At 47.8% G+C, this 23759-nt stretch overlaps 2 protein-coding genes across 11 annotated transcripts in view; both read left to right on the forward strand.

The window, feature by feature from the left end:
- DYNLT2B (dynein light chain Tctex-type 2B) lies at positions 1 to 10624 on the forward strand. Of its 3 annotated transcripts, none has more exons than XM_049802124.1 (6): positions 1 to 133; positions 691 to 824; positions 2472 to 2541; positions 4312 to 4375; positions 5019 to 5096; positions 10537 to 10624. In XM_049802124.1, the coding sequence occupies exons 1-5, from the start codon at positions 66 to 68 to the stop codon at positions 5064 to 5066; spliced, it is 384 nt and encodes a 127-aa protein (XP_049658081.1). In that variant the 5' UTR covers positions 1 to 65; the 3' UTR covers positions 5067 to 5096; positions 10537 to 10624. The 3 variants fall into 3 exon arrangements, with proteins under 3 accessions (XP_049658081.1, XP_049658082.1, XP_049658079.1); XM_049802125.1 differs by lacking the exon at positions 10537 to 10624 and adding an exon at positions 5644 to 5827; XM_049802122.1 differs by lacking the exon at positions 10537 to 10624 and having other exon boundaries at positions 5019 to 5383.
- PCYT1A (phosphate cytidylyltransferase 1A, choline) overlaps positions 7146 to 23759 on the forward strand; it is a 22424-nt gene continuing 5810 nt past the window's right edge. Inside the window, exons 1-7 of one of the 8 annotated variants that reach the window (XM_049802119.1) lie at positions 7146 to 7259; positions 14303 to 14443; positions 17246 to 17345; positions 19558 to 19674; positions 21676 to 21827; positions 22644 to 22722; positions 23481 to 23623. In XM_049802119.1, the coding sequence (XP_049658076.1) occupies positions 14327 to 14443; positions 17246 to 17345; positions 19558 to 19674; positions 21676 to 21827; positions 22644 to 22722; positions 23481 to 23623 (708 nt within the window). In that variant the 5' untranslated portion in view covers positions 7146 to 7259; positions 14303 to 14326. The other 7 variants (XM_049802120.1, XM_049802117.1, XM_049802121.1 and 4 more) reach the window with 7 other exon arrangements.

Genomic DNA, 23759 nt, shown 5'->3' on the forward strand with positions numbered 1-23759 from the left:
GAAGCGGAAGTGGCGGGGGTTGCCGGGGTAACCAACGCCGTGGCGGTCTGCGGGGGGCTGCAGCCATGGGCGAGCTGGGCCCGGACGATGGGGCCGGGAACACGTACAGTCTGCGGCCCGGCCTGCAGCGCCGGTGAGCCCGGGGCTAGGGCCCTGGGCGTGGGGAAGGGCGCGGCTCCGGGGAGGGAGAGGGGATGCTGGGGGCGGGGGTGCCCAGGGGCTTTTGGGTCTGGGGGGGGGCACTGGGGACGTGGGACCTGCGGTGGGGCTGTCGGGGAGGGGGTCGCTGGGCATGGGGGGCTGGCATAGGGCTACGGGGGCTGGGTGGGCGTGTTGGGAATGGGGGAGCGCTCGGGGTTTGGGGACTGGGGAGGGGCACTGGGCTGCCAGACCAACTTTGACACCAGCTAAAGGGGGATGGGGGTGAGGAGGGGAGCACAGGTGGGGGACGCTGCTGGAGGGGCAACCTCCGATAGGGCTGTTTTTGTACCTGTGTTTATGGGTGTTTAGCTTTTGGCAGAGCTGGTTAAGTATCTCCATCTTAGCTGGGCTTTTTTCCCCCATGATTTTTCATTTGTCATTTTTCTTCAATATGTGAAAGCTAAATTTTCCCAGGTAAGGTTATGTACGTTTCTACACGTTGCGTGAACTTTCTGGGCCTTCTGTTGCTGTTTTTTTTTGCCCTGATAGATTTAAATCATCCACAGTAAAAGAATGCATCCATGCAATACTGAAGGAGAAGCTGGCCAATGTACAGTACATCCCAGAAGAAATGCCTCAGCTTACAAAATCATTATCAGAGACAATAAAAGACAGACTAAAAGGTAAGGAGGCTTTCTGTGGAAGTTGTTTCTTTTCTTACTGTGTCTTCTCCCTTTGAGAAAATCTCTCTTTCCTCCTTTATTCTTGAAATCTGTTTCTTCCCCGTTGACTGACTCAAGCCTACCGTTATGAAACATTCTGGCCTATATACGTATGTTCCTCGCCTGTGGAACCAGAAACCTAATTCAAGCAGACAAGATTTGGTTTTGTATAGACTGGCTGGTGTGGGATGTCAGCCTCGGAGAGGCTGCAGGGGGAAAGAAGCTGCATTAGAGAGAAGGAAGAAGTGATGCTTCATTGCTTCTTACTTCAATAAACAGAACCATTCCTGCTTTTTTTTCTGCTGCAACTTAGATCAGAGTTGGGTCAGAGTGGAATAGCAGGGAGATCAGAATAAGACCCAGTGAGAGCAGCGAAGGGGGAGAGAGTTAGGAGCATAGTCAGCCAAGGAGGGGCGTGACTACAGCCTTACAGTACTGAAAAAAGGTCGTGGTGGTGCTGTGCAGGGTGCCCTTCAATATTTTTGAGTTCAAGAGCTAAACTTCAGGCTCCAGCAGGTGTTTCCTGTGTTTGTTCGGTGCTGGAACAAGTACATAGATGTGAGTTGGCAAGGTCACTCTCCCCCCACCCCCCACCCCCTCCTTCTTCTTGAGGGCAGGTTGGTGCTCCATCTGCTGGGCTGGCCAAACACAGTGACACAGACATACTGTCACGCTCGGCAGGAGCCGTGGATTTATGCTTCTCCCAGAGTTATGCATCTGCTTTAAAACCAGCAGCAGCTGTAGTCCCAGCACGTGTTGATGCCAAGCTAATATGCACAGGGCTTGGCTTCAGTAATCTGTAAACACACTTGCAGTAGCCTGAAGCGAGACTGGCCCGGTGTGGCCATTGTATCAGCTGGCATCTCTGATAAGCATTGACATGCTGCATGCTACCAGACCCAGCATGCTGTGTTCAGTTCTCCAGTGGAAACAGTGTGCCAGAGTCTTCCCGGGACACTGCTTTTGGAAGACAGGCACTAGGATCTATATTTTATTTTAAACATGCTTGTTCTGGTTTGGCTTCTGGAACATTGCCATGGCCTGATTGGATCTGGCCTGTGCCCCGAAGGTATTTCTTTACTATTGTAAAACAACTGCGTATCTTTGCAGACGTATAATGTAGACCCACATGTGCTTTTATGTGGCCTTTTATCCCAGCTCAGAAGCAAAGGAAACACCTATGTGGCAGAAGAATCTCTACAATACCTTTGCATCAGGTATTGTACAGTTTTAAAATAAGCCAATTTCTTTTCTAATTGGATTTTGTCCAGCAGCAGCCTTATTTACATTCTTTCCATGTGTTCAGTTCTTGAAAGTTGTTAAAGTAGAATGCTGACATACAGCGTGGCTGTTCAGGGGTGTCTTCTGCCATAGATTCATCTTTCGATGGATGCAAAATACCCTGTTCACCCTTTAACTCCGGTAAGACTGTGGTGCTCTGTACCTAGGAAAATGAAGCCGCAAGGCAGCCTGTCCACTTTGCCAGTTGCATGGATTTGTACAGGACACTGCTTTCTAACCAGAAATCTTTAGCTTTCTGCATCCTGTTTTGGGCTTATATTTTAAACAAGTTGTTGTGCTCACTATTACTTTCTTCTTTCCCTCCAGAGGAAGGATTTGACAGGTACAAAATGGTGGTGCAGGTTGTGATTGGAGAGCAAAGAGGAGAAGGAGTGAAGTAAGTTTTGCATCTTCTAATTATATTTCTATAATTTTTGAGTTTTGAGAGTTTGTTTTCTTTGGAAGCTGCTTCCAACTTTCCTAGGTACAAAGATCTCTCTGCAGATGGTAAAGTATAAAGCACTTTCTTTTCTCTTTAAGTGGCAAGTGAGGACTTGGACTATGGCTGATTGAATTACTCAGTGATAATTGGCTGTATGATGTGTCTTTACAAGCTGAAATGCTGAACAGCATTTGTGAGCAGTGTTGCAGAAAGGCATTTTATGTTGTATTCATGATGAACTAGAGCACACTCCAAGTCCATCCTCAAGGTCCTGCTGGAGCATAAGCCATGGTAACTCCCTTCTGTCTAAAGCCAGGTTTCCATAAGTACGTCATTTGTATTTAATCTCCGCAAGTAGCCATTTTTCAGAAGTTTAAATTTCTGTAATCCCCATGCAATACTGTCATGGGAATCAAGCTTTGACTGTGGGTGCTGAGCACTTGCAATCTAGCTCCAGATGCCTGCAATCAGACAAAAGAATTCCTCTTGGCTGCAGTAGTGGGCTGTAGCTTTCCATTACTAGTGAGTGGGGAGAAGACAAAAGAGAACAGCCCATGAGGTTTATGTGCTTTATCTGCAGGGCTTATCTTTATTATTGTGCCTGGTACTCCAGCAAAAGATAAGTACAGCAGAGCTATAATCAGATCTGCTGCCTCAATGCTCTGGAGGTCAGGCAGGAATATCTGTACCTGCTGCTCAGGCATTTGTCGGGAATGCCTGTCTGCAGGCCGACTGTTCCAGAAGCACCGTACCAGGGTGAACGGTTCATTGAGGTGTTGTGATTTGAAATGTGAAGCCCAGCAACACAGGCTGACAGAGCAATTGGGGAAATTCTCTGGTTTGCAATAGACAGGAGGCAAGACTGAAGCATGATCACTAACATCCTTAATGAATACTGGGTAACCAAGGTATTTCAGAGGCAGAGTTGAATACTGGACTGAAAAAAAAGCAGAATGACCCTGAGGGTTAAGGTAATGGGAAAAAAGGATGAAATTCGCCAGTCTTAGGACAATAAGTCATACGTCTGGGGACTAGGAACAATACACTGTGCCACAAACAGGGATGCCGTCAGCTGAGACTGACTGGGGAAGGCAGGGAGCTGGGCGTTTGCAGCAGAGAAAGGGGAGTGTCAATGACATTAGACAAGGCAGTAGCGAGGTCTCGTCTGTAATATCCTGTTAGGGTCTGGTCACTTGTCTTCAGGGTAAGGCTTGGACTGAAGCAGGTGTAGAAAAATGCCAGCAGGATGGTCAGGGAACAGAGAGTATAGATATGAAAGGACTAGAAGAGCTTAGCTCGTGGTCTAGTAACACGACGTCTGCCAAGGAATATGATAGCTCCCTATAAATAAATTGGGAGTACATACCATGAGGGTGCAGGAGGTGAAGGACAAGAACAAATAAGCTAATTTAGCTACCAATATGCATAGGCCAGAAGTCAAATGTTCTTAAGCACCATAGCAATGAGGTTTCAAGCCCTGCTGCACAGTGGAGGTAGCAGGGTTGGCAGCTGATGAGTTTGAAGATGGAGCTTGATTAACATATAGAGGGGGTTACAGCATGTGGAATTTAGCAGTGGGGATCTAGGCTTAGGATTCAGGGGAACGCTCCCCATTTCCTTTATCTTTAAAGGAAACTCAGTTTGCTTTTCAAGGAAAGTATCTGCAATCACTTAGGTCCTTACACGTGAACTCTGTAACGGCTCTGCTCTGTCTCCTCTGTCTAGTATGGCTGCGCGATGTTTCTGGGATGCTGATACTGACAGCTATGCTCATGATGTGTTCATGAATGTAAGTATCGGCTGTTCTACCATGGGATAGTGTAAAGCTACTTGCTTTTGTATGAGAGGCAGAGTGACCTTAAATGTGGAGCAGAAGAAAAACAACCACTAGAAGGAAGGAACCAAGACTCTGTTGAAACAGTATGATTTTATGTCCTCATTCACAAAACTTACATTATATATAATACCCAACATAGTAAAACTTATTTCCTGGGTAGGTCATAGAATACTGTGCAAAAGTTGTCATAGTCACACCATTTTACAGGTGGGGAGAGGAAGCACAAGAGAGAAAGTCTTTTCTTATATGCTTTGCTGAGCTGCTGCCATGGAGTATGGCTGGAATCCAGGGCTGAGCAAAAGTCAAGGGTTTATTTCATTATTATTTTACTTTTATTTTATTTTATTTTAAACTGACACCTAGACACCTGTGGGTGTGTGGATGGAGTAAACTGAGGCATTATCTGGCATTCAGACACACTGACCTGGGTTACACCACAAGTGAGGTTAATAAGAAACTAACAGACAGAAAATTATAATATACTGCAATATAAGGTTATGCTCTGGTCTAAATGTTCTCCTAGGTTAGCCTTTTTCAGTTAGGCTAGCAGAGAGCTTGCCTTTACTAACACGGAGCCTTTCTCTGTTTTCCCCAGGACAGCCTGTTTTGTGTGGTAGCTGCATTTGGCTGCTTCTATTATTGAAGATTGTAAACATTGCACAGAAGGACAGAGGTGGGGGAGAACGCTTTAGGGTATTTTTTGTTAATGTGCACAAAAGCATCATGTTCTTCCTGTAGTACCTACAAAATAACAGCTCTACAAAGCATGTCCTACACACTACAACTACCTGTTCTACACACTACAACTTTCCTTCTTCCTTGTGGATATCGATACAGCTTTAAGCACAACTTTATAATGTCCTTTATTTAAATCACCCTTTGTTTTTATTTAGTGTTGGTTTTGTCCTAAAAGTGTATTGCCAATAGTCATTGTTTCTAAGGCAAACTCAGCTTTCATCTTGAAAGGGTTCTGTTGCTTTTATTGTTGTTAATTTTCTGAAATGAATGAAATATTTATAAGAAATGTAACATAATAAATCTATGTATTTAATATTTCCTCTCCTGTGGGTTGACCCCTGCCATTTCCACTGTTTGTCTTTTTCCTCCACTCTACAAGATGCACTAGCCTGGATGGCTTGTCTGTGCTTCTCAGATGAGCATTTTCTGAGGATTCTTTGTAAATTAGCCCATAAAGCTGACCTCATATTCTGTTTATCCAGATTTGTTCCTGTGACTCCCATAACAAATGGGCTGTGAATCCCAGCTGTGTCACAGAAGATGGTATTAACTGATAGGAAGACAAGGTATTTAGGACATTAGGTCAGGCCAGCAGCCTGCATACCCGACTGCTGAAACTCCTCCCTGCTGTAACTTCTCATCGGTTTGGTGCAGTGTGGTACCTGCAGATGCTGTGAGTGATCATTGCTCATTGCCCTCTTCAGCAGATACTGCAGTGCTTTCTCAATCTTTGCCACTCTAATTGTTTTGGGATATGAGGGTGGATGTTTGGAGTCCCAATTTGTTAGGACTTCAGCCTCGGAAAGGAGCAGTAGAAAAGGCTGCTGCAGATCAGAAAAGGAGTGCTGAAGTCTCTCACCTCCCCAAAAGCTAGAGGACCAGATTGGTTCCTGAGAGACTGGGTGCCAGCAGAGTGCATCTCAGGTGCCCATCAGAAGACGAGATGAGTTGCAGTGTGGTGATGCTTGTCCTCTCTGTGCTGACCGAGGAGCAAGCACAGCTGAACAATTTCAATGGCATGAATGAGTTTTGGAGTGACGAAGTTGGGTGAGGCGAATCCTGAATCCTACCCTCACCAACTGTTAGAGCAGAACACACTCTGCCCGTGCAGCTCATGGAAAGTGGGGAAGTAACAAATGACGATGCATCTTCTAGAGTCATTCTTTCGGCTACAATCCTGGAGGCAGAGCACTCCTGTTCCTCTGTTTGTTTTGAAGTGGCTTCCTCTCATTTTCCTCTGATGGGAAATAGAGAGTGACTTCTCCCATTGCTTAGTCGCTACCTGTGGCTGTCAGTTGCTACGGGAGCTGTGGAGACCATGCAATGGTGCCGTTGGGTTTGTGCATGAGCCTGGGAGTGCAAGTTTTGGGGAACAGTGAATCCCTCCACATAAGGACACTTGCCAGGAGATCATATATGCCCTTGGACTCTTGTTTGGATGCTTTCATCAAGTCACAGTGATTGAATCATGATTTTTTCCACCTTGCGCTGGCTGTGGTTTTGGAGGTTAGTAACAGCTGCTTCGCGAAGGCGTTGTACAAAGCGGGTTTGAGTCTGTGACCGTTCAGCTCCAGCCACCGTGGGGTGGGTAAGGGGTGCTGTGTTTTCCCCACTCAAAGACCAAGCAGCCGCGGAACCACTGCGGGCCGGTACTCCTGCACCGCCAGCACGGGCAGGACGAGACCGGCCGCGCACAGCCCGCAGGGCCGCCGGCAAGCTGCGGGGAAGCCGCCGTGGCCCCGAGCAGCCGGGTCTGCTGTAGGGGTGCTTGGCTCCCTCCTTCCACAACCCCCGGAATTTATCTTTGACGCGTGAGGGGCCGCGGCACCAAACCCGCGCTGGGCCGTCCCCCCCCCCGGCCCGAGCGCGGAGCCGCCGCGGCGGCCGGCACCCCACCAGGGGGAACGACCCGTTGCGCGCCGGAACGGAGGTTCCGGGCGCGGTTTCCCGGGGCACGGCCGGTCCCTTCCTGCCGCCCCGGCCCGACACGCAGCGGCTCCGCCCGCCGCCCCGTTGGCGTTGGCGGGAGCGGGGCGGGGCCGGCGCCGGGAGCGGCTCCGGCAGCGGCGACGGGGCCGGGCCGGGCTGGGCTGCGGAGGTGAGGGCGGGCGACGGCGCGCTGGTAGGGGGGCGTCAGCGGGGAGCCCGGGGGGCGCCGGCACGGGCGGGGGGACACGAGGGTGGTTGTGGGGTCCGTCGCTGGGCGATGCGGGGGGGCACTGGGGTGGCTGTGGGGGTGTCCCTGTGGGGTGGCTCTGGGGACAGGTCCCTCCCCGGGAGCCCTCTCCCTGCAGGGTGGCCGTGGCACAGGCACGAGGGCAGCCCCCCCCTCCGCCCCCGGGTGCGGCGGGCTGGCTGTGGGGCAGGGGGGCTCTGGGAGGTGCTGGCTGGTGGGGACGTGGGGCGCTTGGCTTCGGGCAAAGGGGTGGTGTCCGCTGGGGAGGGGACGTGGGGCGCTGGTTCCCCGTTGTGGGGCCTTGCGGAGGGGCTGGGGCTCGGGCACCGTGATGGAGGGATGGCAGGACCGGCTGCGGTGGGGGCAGGCGGAGAGGAGACAGCAGCAAGCGCTTTGGGAAACTTTGGGAGTCCACCCGCAGGGCTGGGAGCGTGGGGGCTTTGGGGGACATCCCTCCCCACCTAGGGGACGCAGCCAAGGCGAACAACGAGGAGGTGGCCCTGACTGCGGAGAAGGAAGGTGTGACCTAGCTGCTGCACGGGCACACATCCTCTCTAACCCGCTTTTTGTGCCCGCCAAAGTCCTGGCTGCGCTGATTAACGGTTGTGTAATTAGTTAAAATCTGCAGGAATTCTGAGAGCTGCGACGCTTCTTGGTAGCCCTCGCGCGCTGTGGAGGGAGGTGCAGGATGCTGCAGGTGGCCTTTCCTCCTCTGTCCCCAGCCCGTGCCGTTGCAGCACCGGGTTCCCCCAGCCTGCGGCTGGCAAAGACCAGCGTAGTCAGAAGCAGGTACTGGTGGGTGTTCCATCTGCAGGACACCAGGGCCTGAGCAGAGCCACCATATTTGCTTCTGAAGTTCAGGTGACAAATATCCGTGCTTTATTTCCTGAAGAAGCTTCTTATATATACAGAATTATTAAAATTTGTGACTTGGAAGTTTCTTGGTCCAAGATCTGGATTGTAGTTGTCTTGAAATTACTGTAAGATGAGCTACAAACAATAACTGTTGAAGCGAGGATTTGGTACGGATGTGTAAACCTCCTAAAGGAGGTTGTCTCCTGAAGTCTCAAAAGGCCCTGCTGTTAAGCCCTAAAAATGAAACACGATGCAATGCAACACAGAAGTCAGGACAGAACGACCGCCCATCCTTGTACTTTCTTGTCCCTGGGCGGGCTCCAGATTTTCTCTGATATTCTGCATTTCTCTGCTGAAATTTTGCAGACACTTTGTCACATGCTAGGACACTCAGTGCCTCGGGGTTGTGGTGTACCCAGAAGGGCTGTGAATTCACCAAGGAGGTCTTGCCAGCAGTTTCCCTTTTTTTGTGTGTGTATTTCATAGCAGCTCTGCCTAGGTGATCACGCTGCGCTGTTTTCAGTTGTGGTGGTGTTAGAGAGAATTATCTTGAGCCATTTGGGACTTCGTTGGTGAAGAGCAGCATCTTTTCATCGATTGCAGGACATGGGTACCAGATCTTCAGCTTGCTTGGGCTCTGCCTGAGGAAATGTTATCAGCCCGCCTGTAGCAGCAGGGGATGCGAGGTTTGGGGATTTGTTTTAGCCAGTATAGCAAAGGCCCGGGTCTGGGTGCTGTTGGACCAACATGTGGCACTGGCTGAACTGGAATCCCTTTTATACGTTCACGAGGCTATTAATATGCTGCAGGATAGCTGCTTTTGCTCAACCAGAGTAGCTGAAGCAGCCTATGTTTTAAGTGTAGACAGGGGTCTGCCTGCCAGATCCTGCAGTAACCTTTATAAGGGGCTTGAGGGCTTAGACCATCTAGGTAGAGCAGATGCTGACTGTGGGGAGAGCAGCCATGCTGGGGAGAGTCGCAGTCTTCTCTGGAGGTGAGCAGGCTGGGTCACAGCCTAAAACACTTAGTTTTTAAGCAGATGCTCTCAGTCTGGAGATTGGGGCAGAGTTGGGCCTGGCAAGCCTGGGCTGGGAATGAAGTTGCCTTGGAGATCGGGCAAGATTTTTAAGCATGGATTGAAGAGAGATCCTGATCTCTCCTAGTGATTCTGTACAGATTAACCCTCATCTTGTAAACGGGCTTTTATTGGTTTTTCGGAGCCAGTGATGAGTCTTCTGTCATTAACTTCTTTTGAGTCTTTCTGTCTACAACAGATCTTTACAGGAACACACACCAGTAAGGTTGATTGTAAACTGGGGGTTGGAGGTGGGGGAGAACAGTGGGAAAAGGATTTTCTTCTCTGCATGACCAAGGAATGCAGGGTCCTTTGGGTACTTTACAGCCTGGCGGGGGAATTATCTGAAGTGACAGGACTTATTCCTTTTCCCTGAGGCTCTCGCTTACGTGCAGTCCATGTGTCAAGGCAATGCTTCTCTGCAGACAGCTGGCAGAGTGCAAAGTTTAGTAGTATTTGCCTGCAGATGAGTCAGCAGAAGAGAAATAGCTTGCTCCCGTAAAGTGGAATGATCTTGTAGGCAAAGCGGCACATGACAGTCACATCTGACTGTGCCAACGCCTTCCAAGTTCAGAGGGACGACAGGGGAGCCTGGGAGCAGGCAGTGCCACCCGGGGAGCCTGGAAGCTGTGGGTGTCGGAGGGGCCTCGCTGGTCCAGTGTGCTGGCCTTGTGCTGACTCGGATCCCTGGTGAGAAATGCAGCAGCTTTGAGCTGGAGCATTTACTGAGTTGTTGCAGTAAGCTCTTGTTTTGCACACGCTTCGAGTTTAAGTAGCAGGATTTATTTTGTCTCGGTGCCTAAATTTGCAAGCAAAAAGCAGCGGAAGTGGCAGAAGAAATCCTGCTACTGCATGTAGATACGCAGATAATTGTCTTCAAGAAATTCCTGGGGACATTAAAACACAAAGAATGCAGATGGGCCAGGTCCTCATGCTATCAGCGTGCTTAGGGTGCAGAAATATCTGATCTGCTTCTCCGGTGTAGTGTGAGGCAGGCAGTTCCCTGACACCACCAAGGATAAACAGAACATCAGTACTGTCCATAAAGATGCAGACAGTAAGATAAGGCTTTGGCTAAGCAAGAAGATTTGCTGCACCTATTCTGACCTTCTCCATCTGCCAGAGGTGTTAACTCTGGTGTTGTGGTTAAATTCCAGCTTGGATGATGGTGTAGTTCACTCACACTAAGGGAGAAGTTTTAAATTCCTTCTCTGCCTATGTATTTTTTTTCCTTCATGGTAATCAATGCTTGTCCTTCTTCCCTCCCAGAAGTGGCTGCGCTTCAGTGGGATTCAGTGATTCCCTGACAGGGAGAGCAACTCTTCTCCCATCTGGCAGTCGGCTGCTTCTCGCAGAGCCTGTACAACTCTCTCGAGGTGAGCTAGCTGGCAGGTGATGCAAGGCATCTCTTTGATACAGAATATGCACCAAAGAAATCAGTTTCAGAAGCAAAGCCCCGAGTGTTTTGTAAAGTGTTGCCGAGACTGTGATCTGCCCATGGCTTTACTGAATGGGGCACTTCTTAACTTTGCTCCTAGCAAGCAGTTTCTCATGTTCAGCACGGACTCAGTAATGCAGGAGGGCAACGCCTTAAACAAAATAGAATGATGTTAACATTTTACAGCAGGACTCTTTCTTCTGGTTATGCCTGGTTTTTAACTTGGAGTTTTTCAGAATGAGCTTTGAGAGTTATCTTCTCTTCCCCTTCCCCATCTGCTGCAAATGTAATTAATTTTAGAACAGTCAGTGTTTTATGCATTTGGGGAAGCAAAGCTGTGTGCTCATGTGTTAAGCTCAGCTACAGATGCTGGATCCCTTTGTTAGTAAGTAATTGTTTGGGATGCTATTTTAGTCATTTGGGTCAAAATAAAGCATTCTAAGATTAGTAGCTTTATTGCAGTAAGGTACGGTTTGTTTTTAAAAACAACATGCTCCCAGTTTTTAATGAAGATGAGTTTGTTCCTGGGAGGACTTCCCAGAAATGCGCTAGCCACAGGATAGAGGTTTTAAAGCTCTGAAGAGTGGTAAAATTATTGTTTAATTTCTGCATTAATTTGAGTAATTAGCAGAGCTGCATCACTCTCATGAGGTGCCCAGCCCAGCTCTCCAGTTGCTGCAGAGGCTCCTTCAGCAACATCTAGCTTGTAACATTAGAGCAGAGAGAGCATATTTACACCATCCTCAAAGCTGGTTTCTCCCTTGGTATGTCAGGTAGAGCTGCTGCTGCTGGGCAGCTGGTGCTGTCTGACTGCCGCTGCTTACTTAATGCAAAGCAAATCCATTTGCCTAAGCTATTGTTTGCCATCATTTGACTACCTACACCTTGAGAAGTGGAAAAGTGAGTTAGGGTGGAGGAAAGCAGATGGTTGGGTGTGGAAGGGGTTGGAAGAAGCTGTTGGAGATTTCTTCTGGGCTTGGACAGTGCTGCTGTACATCAGCATAAAGCACAATGTTGCCCTGTGCTGTAACCTGCAGTTCTTTGGCTGGCCCTGAGCCCTGCACCCAGCAGCAAGATGCTGGCAGTAACTCAGCAGAGAGTGTACTTGTGTGCAGAGAAGTCTGGTTGCTCTGACAGGCCAAGGTATTCACCTGTTTGTGCTTGGAGGCTGCTATGTCCGTCCTTCAGCACCAAAGCCTCTGCCAGCGCTTTTTAATGTTTTGCTGGGCAGCGGATCAGAATGACTGCATTCAGCACGTTAACAGACCTTTTAATTCTCTCCGAAGGGAAGGAAAGCAAGTGGTCAGAGACCAACAGGTGACTTGAAGCACAGTGAAATTATTTTGACCAAATAACAGGAAAATCTACTGCTGTTTCCATGAACGCTGGGGTTACATGAACCAGAGACAGAGGTCTGCTGCTTTTTGTGAACTGGATGGTTTCTGCTAGGACCATGGTGGTAAAGTAAATAACTGATACAGAGTGTGCTTGCAAGACGGCACCTTGCAAAACCTAAGAATTACTTGTGTCATACCCTGTGTTTTCACAGAGGCACTCTGAAAGCTGGTGCATTTATAGCACAGATCTTGCCTGAAAGTTAAATGTTTGGTGAAGTGTTTGAAGACTTGGAGCTCAGCGTTGCAAACTCTTTTTGCCTGAGATTGCTTTTGCACACTCCTGTATGTTTGTCTGTTGTTAGGAAATAGTAAATTAGTTACTGGAATGGGGGAAACTCTGCAAAGTTTACTCGCAGGCATTATGGAGTGAGTGCTGGATGGCTCATGCGGTTCTGAAATGTCCTTGTGGCTGCTCTTCACTGTCCCTTTTGTATTCTCCCCAATGTTATTTTGGTTCCCCACTCACGTAAGATTCTATTTTCCTGTTCTTAGCGATTTGTGTTAGGTCTAGCAGAGCAGTCTGGGATACTTATATGCATGTAGCCCAAAACCAGTTCGGCTGTGTTTGGCCCTAACACTGTTCATAAGGTATCATCTTGCTGATGGTAGGTGGGGAGGGCAATATGTTTGCGTGTTATTAAACTATGTTTGACTCTTTACTTTGGAACATTCCTTAACCTGGAGTCATTTGTGCTTGAGTAAGTCTGATCACTAAATCTGCTTCTTAACAGCTCTCACAAAGCCCACACTTCTTGGCTGCTGAACAGCAGAGCTTTGCCCAGTGGCCATCACTGAGGACAGTTCCAGCTTGTCCCAAGCAGGAACACTCAGCAGAGACGCTCTGCTGAGGAGAGAGGTGGTGTTCAGAGGGACATCTGCCCTTTCTCATACCTTGTGCTTGCCCCACCTAACATGTTCCAGCACATCCACTGCATGTGGGTGGAGAGACATTTTAAATTCCACACAGCTCTTGTTATTAGTGTGTTGAGGCGCACACGTAAGCATCATTCCTGGGTGGAGGGGTCACGCTGCTCTTGGGAGCAGCAGGTCAGAAGTGCCATTAGCTGCACTGGAAAGCTGCACACTTCAAGTGAGCCGGAGAGATAATGCTGCTCTTTAGTTATAACCTTTGCAAATTTAGCACCCACTTCTAACTCTTGCAGCAGCTGAAAAGGGAATGTTTGCTGCCATGCCTTTCTGTAAATCCCTAGCTTTGCTTCAGCTTTGTGAAATGCTGGGCTTCCTAATGCTCTAGGGCCATTTTGGGAAGATACAATGACTCCAGCTCAAAAGCACAGATAGCTTTCTTCCAGATAGCTGTCAAAATTTCTGTCCCAAACTGGTTGTCTTTCTGTCTATTCATCACAGAAGCAGTTCAGCTGAACCACCGCTAATTACAACCTGGTACATAAAGTGCCAGAAGTAAGTGTGCCCTAATGTGGTGTCAGCAGCTGCTTTACCATCAGCTGAGTCACCACTGCAGTGGGGACAGGGGACGAGAGGGGAGCATAGTGGCAGCCATCCCAAGGTGAGCTGACCCCACTGGGGAGCTGCAGCTTGGTCTTACACAAACTGTTGTTTGCAAGCAAACAGCAAGCTAGTTAGTTATTTTTTATGACCATGGGTTGCACCCCTTCCCTCAACCTTATTCCTTCTGCTTAAACCTGCTTTTCCCTCTCTTCAGGATTGTACAGGGATGCAGCACACCCACCAGCTCTTGGGGTGGGAGGGCTTGGGGAAACACAAAAGGGTAAAAAAGTGTTTGCATTCATCAAAATGAGAGCTGGGGGAGGGCTGAATGCAGACTGGGCATGCCTTAATCCTTAGGTTGCTTTTCAGATGCTAAAATAGCATAATTAGCCTGTAGTAATGATTTATAACTTGCATTGCAACTCTTGTGTGAGTTCCTTTTCAGCCAGCTGACTGCTGCACACTTCTGTCTGCAGAACGGCTCCGAGTTGCATTAAATGATTCAGTATTCCCACCAGGCACTGTTTGTCAAGCCTTGGCAGCTGATGCCAAATACAACTGGCTAAGCCCCTTGTTGGGTGGCTGCGTCTTTGCACTGACCTTCTGTACACTGTGCCTGCTATTGACTGATTCTGCTTTGGAAGAGTTGAGAAATATCTCTTCTTTTGGTTTTTTTTTTTTATTTTGGTGGGGGTTCCCCCCCCCCCCCCCCTTCTTCATTTTGTTCCAGTTCTTACTAGACGTGCTTGGCAAGATGGAGCCACCAACCTCCTCCAGGCTGAATTCCCGAAAGAGAAGAAAAGATGGATCTGGCCCTAATGGGGCGACAGAGCTGGATGGAATACCTCCAAAAATGTCCCGACGTTCACTCGTAAGTAAGCAGAGATAGGAGCTTTATGTGCTTGTGAGATTAGGACATTGAACCGTAACAGCAGAAAGATAAATGTGATGGTTTTTCTGTGGACACAGAAAACAAGTCAGGAGGGGGTGGAGGTGGGAGAAGCAAATGACAGTATCTATCCTTCTCGCAAAGCCAGTTTAAAATCTTCCTTTGTTCATACTAATAACATACTTACAATGTGGGCTTAAATTAGGTCTGAGGCAAGCGTCGCTAAGCTGCTTTTGTGGTGTGTCCGGGCTGTTTGTAGTCCCTTAAGCTGAACCCAAACAGGCATGCATATAAGATACCTGTGGAGAAGTAAGCATTCATTTCTCGCAGGTGGGTTTTCTTATGTGACCCGGCAGGAGGGAGAAGTACTCCAAACAAGCACATAACAACTCGTGCTCCTTGCAGAAAGCAGTACTGTTCAAGTCAGGGGAACTGCAGGAGGGTCTGAAGTCTAAGCACCTGCAAAAGCAACCTATTGAATGCATGCTCTGAAACACTGGGAATATGACTGTTCTTTTGATTCTCTTGGTCTAGCAGGAGACTGCATTTGTGTTGCTGGTACTTCAGGAGTGTTCAGGAAAAAAAAATTAAAAAGCGGAAAGGATTTCTCCTTCTAGGTCAACCTTGGGATGGCTTTAACAAGCTAAAGCCAGTGGGGTCTCTTTTAAAGGGAGTCTGTGCCAGTTAATGCTAGTGTAAAGGGCTGACTTTAACTTGTCCTTGCCGCAATACTGCGATGATGGGCTTTTTACAGCTCTTCCCTCTTCCTGGAGCTGTCCTGTGTATCCCATGTGCTGTAGTTGCTCTTTCCTTATCTCTGTCGAAAGCCAGCTACCATGCCTGCCACATCATACTGGGGTCATAGTCCTTGGCAAAATACAGTGATGTGTTGCAGCTTTCCTCTTTGATAACAATGTTTTGCTCTTCAGGAGTACTTCAGTCCTGTCCCAGAGCATTTGACAGACGGTAACAAAGTAAGAACAGCACCAGCAGTGAGAATTGGGGAGGCAAGTGTTGGGAATGGAGGCTTGAGCTGTTGCATGACTTATCCTACAGACCCTTTATATCCTTGACTGCTGTCAAAATGCACCCGGTTCATCTTAAGGACCCCATGTATTTCATTAAGGAAGAGAAGTGTGCAGGTTATTCCATGGTGTCTGTCCTGTGTTAGAAATAAAGCATCTGTCTATGAACAGCACAAGACAAGTAATATCTAGCCACTTTCTAAACTTCCTGGCTGTTTTTTAGCCACAAGGCTAACACAGACCTCCTGATAAAAGATTTCTTTTGTCTTCCTTTTGTGAAAGATTTATTTATTATAGCAAGAGTAATAATGTTGCCTAACCGTGATATTACCTTGAAGCCTTTACCACTCGCAGCTAAACAGCTGGCTGGCAGAGTGTTCCCCTGAAGCAGCAGAGCTCAGCAGCGGATGGTGGTAACAAGCCTGCTGATGCATAAGCCTATTTTATTGTGTACATCAGGTTGAGTCCTGACCCTCGTAGGTGCTGCAGAGGAAGGGCAAGACTCTGGCAGGAGCTTTTAAGGACATTTTGCTGTGATCCTCTGATAATTTTGATAGGGAGTTTTTTATGCTTTTATTTCTAGCTTCATATCGGCTATGTGCCAACCAAACTGCAAAGAATCTGGTTTTATTCACAAGTCCCAGATATAATGATAGTGATGAAAGCAGAGACCTGCAGGCCTTACCTAACAGTAAGGATCCTGGTAGAGGAGGCGGCATGTGAAATGTGGGTACTAGAGCCTCAGTGAGTTAAAGGAAATTTTCAGCAGTATCAGTTTGCTTGAAAGCAGTGGTTGCTTTCCTGTGCACTTCACTTTGAGCACTCTAATAAGGAATGACATTAGCACTAATAGCGGCGGTCTTTCTGGTTGCAGTGGTGTTGGGTACCATGGCAGGATACTGCAATGGGACAGGAAGCCAGAGAGGAAACTGCTGGTCAGCTTTTTGCAGCTTGAAGGTATTATTGTAATGATCTGCAAGCTTGTTTCCTCGTCTTCTGGCTCAGGAAAGAGACATCCATTGCTGCCCCTCACCTTCAAGCTAGAAGGAAATTGAGCTGTTTGCTCTGCTATGGGAAGGGCAAATGTTTTGTTTCCATTCAGAGGAGAGACCAGAAATGATAGCTGGTCTTCAGCTGCTGATTAAACATACTGCTGTGGTCAAGCTAGCAGATTAGAGGGGGGTTCCTCAGCAGTTGGAGACACTCTGCCACAGGTCGAGGTCAGTCTCTCGCTGTATGGCTCAGAAGTGGGTGACGATACCCACGTTCCCTGGGAATATGTGCTGCTGTTGGTATTGCTCTTCTGCTCATTCATATACTTAGATTGAGGAGCTGTTAAAATTTGTACATCACAGCACAAGCGCTCAGGCATAGCAAGTGATGGTCTTACCTGGGTGGGCGTAGCTGGAGCTGCGACAGTGAGGTTTGACGAAGCTTGGCTTGTGCGGCTGTGAACTGCTGTTTGTCAAAAGCCTGGTTTTACTAGCTGCAGATCCGAGCCTCCAGTTTTCTTGGGTCCAGTATGACTACCATCTTCTTAACTCTACTTTTTCCCTCTCTGTCCCTCTCTAAACTCAGGCTAATCGCCCTGCAGGGCTGTTTTTGAGGTTTAACACTAATTAGTCTTTCAGTACATGTGTTTGAATCGTGCAGAGATACAGTGAGTCACTCCGTGACTGGGACACTGCAGTGGCAGTGCTGCCGCTAGGTACTGCACTCACCTTTGCATTCTCACAGCTAACCTTCTCTGGCTGTTTAGGGACTGAGGGAACCAGCTCCATTTTCAGACGAAGTGGAAATCGATTACAGCAAGCCATACATCAGAGTAACGTACGAAGAAGCGATGAGAGGGACCCCTTGTAAGTAAAAAAACAGACCAGAAGGCGATTGTATAATTGTTGGGCTTCGGGGGAGGCAGGTGTGATTGTGATATCTCTGAGACCAAACCAACCTTGTGTGTCAGACCGAGTTTGCAGCCAATGACTTTGTTAAATGCTTTGGTGTTTAGGTAACTCTTCCCATGTGAAATTGGGCCTGCCAGTATACAGAAATTGGAGCTTGTGTGTGTGAGGAGCCATACCTTCACCAATAAGACTATTTGAAGCAAATAGTTGTGGTTTAGATCTTGCTGTGCCACTGACAGCTATAGAATAGTATCAGAGCTGAACATTTTTCTCTGCTGCTTTGTCTGAGGCAGCTTAAAGTTAAGCACTTTAAAATTGGTCTTTTCTGAAACTTGAAATGGGCAAGTAAAACCAACATACATCTTTGTCCAGAATGTCCCCTCCTAGCCTGGACTTGAATTACAAGTGTCATTAAACACAGTAGGCCAGCCCCACAACAAGAACATGTCCTTTTATTCTCTAAACCAGGGAGAAACACTGTTCACTTTGCAAGTCCAAAGGGGAGGCAGAGGCAGGACTGGCTCCTGAAGGATGGCTGCCCTCTCTTGCCAAACAGAGTGTGCAGCCGGTGCTGTCTTACTTGGCCTCTCTGTTATGGCTACAGAGACAATAAAAATGCTACACTTCTACCTACCTGACTGCTGCTGAGAGATAAGCCAGCTTGAATTGACACGTAGCAATAGTTTCCTGCCAGAGGTTCTGGAAATCCAATGCATTTCACAGTCCTCATTAATTTCCCAGCTGAAAGACTCCAGAGCCTGCACAAAGGTCTCTGATTTCAAGTGATGGCTCTCCTGCCTGCTAAAAGACTAAAATACACTGCATGCTTCCTTGTTGCTGTTATGCCTGTGCTCAGGAACTGCAGCTGCTGCAGGTATGGAGGAAAAGGGAAGGATGGCCCAGCCAGTTTCCAGAACATGATTGCACTTTAGTAAAGGCCTGCAAGGACCAGTCCTCTTCTGGCAAACAGAAAGCCTTTGCCATCTCAGACCTCCAGATCCTTGGCTCTCCGGAGCCTCCTGGCATCTTTGAACTGAGGTGGATTTGCTGAAAAGTGATTGTAAGAGGCTGCCCTCAAACTGACTCCTCTGCTTAGCTTGAATTTAACAACCTACCTTTTCATCAACTCATCCTCTTGCTGCCTCCCAGGCTCTGTCTCTAGGTGCCTTCAGGGCCCTGCCCAGACCTGTGGGGTTTCATCTCTCCTGCTAGGTCTTCTCTCTGCCCTTTCCTTGCTGCAGCTTTGGTGTGCCTCTGCTCACACTACTCCTCTGAGTCTGTCTGCCTGAATTGGGCCAGAGAGCAGCAGGCCATTCCCAAGTATGTCAGATACCAAGAATGTGTGGCTTTCTGTTACCAGTAGCAAGAGGACTGCAGTCCTGTGTGGTCCCAGGAGACCAGAAGGTAGGGAGCCTCCTACTGTTATGTGGCAGTCCTAGACTATCTCACTTTACCTCTGCTGACCTCAAAGAGCTAAGCTACAATTTCCCCTGGCAGAGGTGGCCTGAGGAAAGTTTCATTCCACCTTACTTGTCTATGAATTTAGCTGTTAGTGCCAGTGGTTCAGCAGAATTGTATCTGCCTTTCTTTGAGTAGTCCAGCTGGGTTTTTGGATAGAGCCATACTCTTCATGGGTCTGGGGGAGCTGATGATGCTGGTGGGGAATCAGAATGGTCTGGTCCCTCAGCTAGACTGGTAGCTGTGGCAGTGGGCTGCAGAGGAGGATGATAAAAAGGTCTTTAGATGCCATCCTGGCTGGCAGGGGGAAAACGGGCACCTGTGAAACATTTGGGCCAGTTCCCCTCTGGTAGCTTACTGCTGTGCAAAAATTTAATGCTGCTTTTGGATTTCTATAGGAGGGAGATGTTCAGGGTTTGCTTTCCCCTTGGTCTCCCCTCCCTTGTTTCAGTGGATATGTGGTAGGCCTTAAGTCTGTCTTTGAACATGGTTGTATTTCAGCTCTGTGCTCAGCTGCATTTGTTTCCATGTGGGAAGGCAGAGCGCCAGCCATTTCTCTTCACAAATCTTTCCTGGCTACGGCTCTGCATTCTGCCAGTTTTCTGCAACGCCCTCATGAATTTCAGAAGGTCCCCAAATGCGGGCATGAGCAGCAGCTGCTTCTCCAGGAAGGCATCTTCACAAATGTCTCTCTGTCCCTTTGGCACAGTGGATCGCCCCGTCAGAGTTTATGCAGATGGAATATTTGATTTGTTTCACTCTGGACATGCCCGGGCCTTGATGCAAGCGAAGAACCTCTTCCCAAACACATACCTCATTGTTGGAGGTAAGGAGTGACCTTGTTGACTTTGGCTGTCATAGGAGTACAGTCTACCTCCGTCCGTGGTTGTGCATACAGATGGCATAGCAGGGTTTTTGTGTTTATGGCCTCAGTGGATCTTACTGCAGCCAGTTGACCCAAATGTTGTTGGAGTCTTATTGCAGTATGTTGAGAGTTGGATATGTCTGCAGAAAGATATGCTGTACCAAATCAGTGCTTAAGGAAAAGATTTTTGATCACGCTGTTCTAATTTGACCCCTCTATTTTGTGACAGATACTGGTGAGTTGCACGTCTGAGTATCAAAATATGTTAGAGGCAATTGAGCATCTGCCTCTTGAATTAGACAGTTAAAGAATGAGTAACAGTCCTTCCACAGCTGGTTGAGCTTTGTGTCACCTGTATTGCCCTGCAAGTCATTCCCCGCTCCAGCTTTCTGCTGGGGATTGCTTATGGCTAATCCCAAACAGGTCCCACTAGGAGCATGGAGACCTCGGTGGTTCCTTGGGCATGTGCCTGGCCACGTGGAAGTCAGTGAGGCCCCATTTCTCCAAACAGAAGTTCCCCATTTTGTCTGTTAGGTTCAAAAGTCTTTAGATAACGCCAGGAATATACTGCTGACTGCCTGAGGGGATCTAGCAGAGGTGTTTCAGCCAGGCCTCCTTCAAGAATATAACAGGGAAAAAAGAAACCCTTTCTTCTGGCTGCTGTAATACGTTGGCCTCTGTCCAGGCAGTGCCTTTGTGCCCATACCTTCACCCACCTTAAAGACATATCAGGCTGTGCATGTTGTCTATCAGGAGGTGACCTCTGGTCAGGCTGTGTAATGATGTTAAAGTATCAGAGCTGAGAATACCTTTAACTAGTTTTCTCAACTACCATTAGCTTCCTGAAGCAAAATGAAACTCTGATCCTGTGATAGAGTGATGATAACATCTTTGTGTGGTTTGTTTCCCTAACAGTTTCACTTGCTGCTGAGGGCATTTTTATAGTGGTACTTCTGCATTTTTTGTGTGTGCTACAGCAGTGTCTGGAAGGGGAAAGGAGGGAGTAGAGCTGAAATAGTTGCTCCAACCTACAGGCGCTCTGAGCTTAGAAATCTTGCAAGCGGAAAGACATCCCCATGTACATAAATGTTGTACATCGAACAGGACAATAACTTCAGGTCAAATTATTAACATGTTAATGTAGCAACGTGTGTAACCATGCTCTCTGCCTCTGAGAGACTGGTGAGGAGGTGGAGGGCAATGAAATGCTCCCCTTGCACCAGGAACTGAGACAAGAGGCCACAGCCCAAGTGAACATTAGCTCCAAGCTGGGAGCAATCTCACCCACTCTTTATCATTTGTTTATCTAGAACATAAATATGTCCAATACCAGTGAGACTGGTAATACTTTGTTTACTTTTGAGTCTGATAACTAATAAAACTCCCCCCTTCACAATGTCTTACATTGCAGATTATAAAGAGTTGTTAATTTACTTTCTCATAGAACATAATAGTTAAGCTAACTTCATTTGCTGTCAACTCACACTTTGTTTTAATACAACTTTCCAAGAGCTAGACAGTGGTACGGCATTTTATGAAATCAGAAGCTTAGACAGTGGGTTTTTTCATGGGCTTCACTCTCTAAGCCTGAGACATCCATAGGTTTAAAAGCAGATTTCTGCCCGATAGGCCCCCAGGTGCCATTTCATACAGGAGAGTTGTCTTCTGTATTGGCTGGTTTTCTTGAGAAGCGTTGCAGGCTCTAGAGGTCTTGAGGGATTGGGGTGTAGGTTCCCAGCATGGGCAGAAATTCCCCAGCCTGCCTAGAATTGCTCAGGAGTTTAGTGCCCTGCACCGCTCCCTGTTCCTGGTGCTTTGTGGCTGGAAGAGCTGAGTTTGAAAGTACCAGCCTCCTTCAGTAGCTGGCATTGCCTGTTTTAGCAGTGGTGTGTGCAAGGTCCTTTTACTATAAAGCGTTGGGGTAAGTACCTCAGGCTCACTCTTCTCTGCCTGTTTCTTCAGTCTGCAGTGATGAGCTAACCCATAACTTCAAGGGCTTCACAGTAATGAATGAAAATGAGCGGTATGATGCTGTGCAGCACTGTCGCTATGTGGACGAAGTGGTGAGAAATGCGCCGTGGACGCTCACTCCCGAGTTCCTGGCAGAGCACAGGGTAATTTTTGACATCTGATCTGTTCTGAATTTTGATTAGCCTCTGTCTGTGCTTGCTGTTTACAGCAAGAATTCATCCATGGGGGTGACCTCTGCCTGAGCAACCTGTTACTGTTGAAACTCCTTAAATATAGAATGAATTGGGTTATAGAAATTGAGTGGGTTTCTTGGGAGAATAGAAGCATTTGCTGAGCTGGCAGGTAATGTTAAAATAAGGTAGAGATTGTAACATGGTGAAAAAGCCTGAGAGGGTTCTCGCTGTTCCAGGAGACGTTGATGCTGGTTACAGATCAGTGTGAAAGCAGTAGGGAGAGGATAAGATGGATTGGAAGGGATTTCTGGAGGGCGTCTGGTCCAACTCCTTGCTTATGGCATGAGCAGCTTAGATCTACATCAGCTGCCTGGCAGCAGGAGACGAGGCAAACTGTCTTTGAGAGTCTTTTATCAGTTAGTAAGATAAAGTGAAATGAGTCTTTAACATCTGTTGAACTGTTTAGGGAGGTGGAGGAGTCTCCAGGGGAGTTTGCTTAGTTTACCCTTGTTGCCATTAACAAGCCATTTCTCTGTGGAGCTTAAAACAGCTGTGTCCTTAGTCCCAGCCTTTCCTCTCTGCTGTGTGCTTACAATTGATATGCAATTGTCAGTGAGAACTTGGGGCTGCTCTGTGTTGCTTTTTAACGGAGGAAAGTGTCTTGCTGTTCTCCATCACACCCCCGCGTGGAGGTGTTGAGCAAAAAGTTACCATCCTTTGACAGAAAGCAGGAGAGCTGCATGTTCAAGATAAAATGTTTACTAGCATTGCTTTCTTAACTTTCAGATCGACTTTGTTGCACATGATGACATCCCCTATTCTTCTGCTGGCAGCGATGATGTTTATAAGCATATAAAAGAAGCAGGTGGGTCTGAGGCAGATTCGCCAGGGCTTCCCATCAAAAATCTGCTGTAGCTTCTCCTGTGCCCCTGTATGGCAGAATTATGCCTGGGGAAGTGGCTGTGCCCCTCTGGGGACAAGGTCTGCCCAGGACCTGCTCTGAGGGCAGGAAGAAGCCCAGCTTTTGGGCCCCACTTCCTAAGGCTAGGACTGTTCCATGTCCCAGGCCAAGCATTGCCCAGCATTAATCCATACTTCCAGTCTAGTTATTGTGATTGAATTAACAGCCACTTTTTTCAAAAGTACTATAGTTTGGCTTACAGATTCTCACAAATGGAGAATCTCGTGAACTTAGCAAAGTGGTTGCTCTAGCTGTTTGCTGTAAAACTTAGTGGGGGTGCAGCTTATTTAAATTATCCAAATCCAGCTATCAGAGCTTGTTATATTTCCACCCACTAAATTGTAGGACCCCTTGTCCTGTCCTTCTCACCACACTGTTCTATATGCAGTGGATTATAGTCAATAGTCTTTAAAGCAGCTAAAGGGAAGAGCTTTTCGTTAGAAGACATGGTGTTTTGACATGCTTTGGTCTTGCCCAGGTCTTCCTCATAGTCCCGGAAAGGAGGACCGTGGTATTGTACATTCAAGGACAAAGATGTGGTGGTGTGAGGACAGTTAGGAAATGAACTCTTGACAGGAGAGCTTGTTTCCTAATAGAGATGGCAGCAGCTTTCTGCCATGTGTCTTGCTACAGCTGTCCTGGGTCCTGTTCCCCAACTTTAGGCATGTTTGCGCCAACTCAGAGGACTGAGGGCATCTCAACATCAGATATCATCACCCGGATTGTGCGGGACTATGATGTTTATGCCAGACGGAACCTGCAGCGGGGCTACACGGCTAAAGAGCTCAACGTCAGCTTTATAAACGTGAGTTGAAGAGTGTCTCACCACAAGATGCATGAAGCATAATCTTACAGAGCGTGGAGATGTAGAGTCTTCTCTAGTGCTAGCACAGTCCTGTCACATGCCAGTAAAAGGCCAGTCTGCAGAGCTAAGCAGTTGC

This window comes from Accipiter gentilis, chromosome 6 (genome assembly GCF_929443795.1).
Source record: "Accipiter gentilis chromosome 6, bAccGen1.1, whole genome shotgun sequence".
In the NCBI taxonomy this organism is placed as follows: domain Eukaryota; kingdom Metazoa; phylum Chordata; class Aves; order Accipitriformes; family Accipitridae; genus Astur; species Astur gentilis.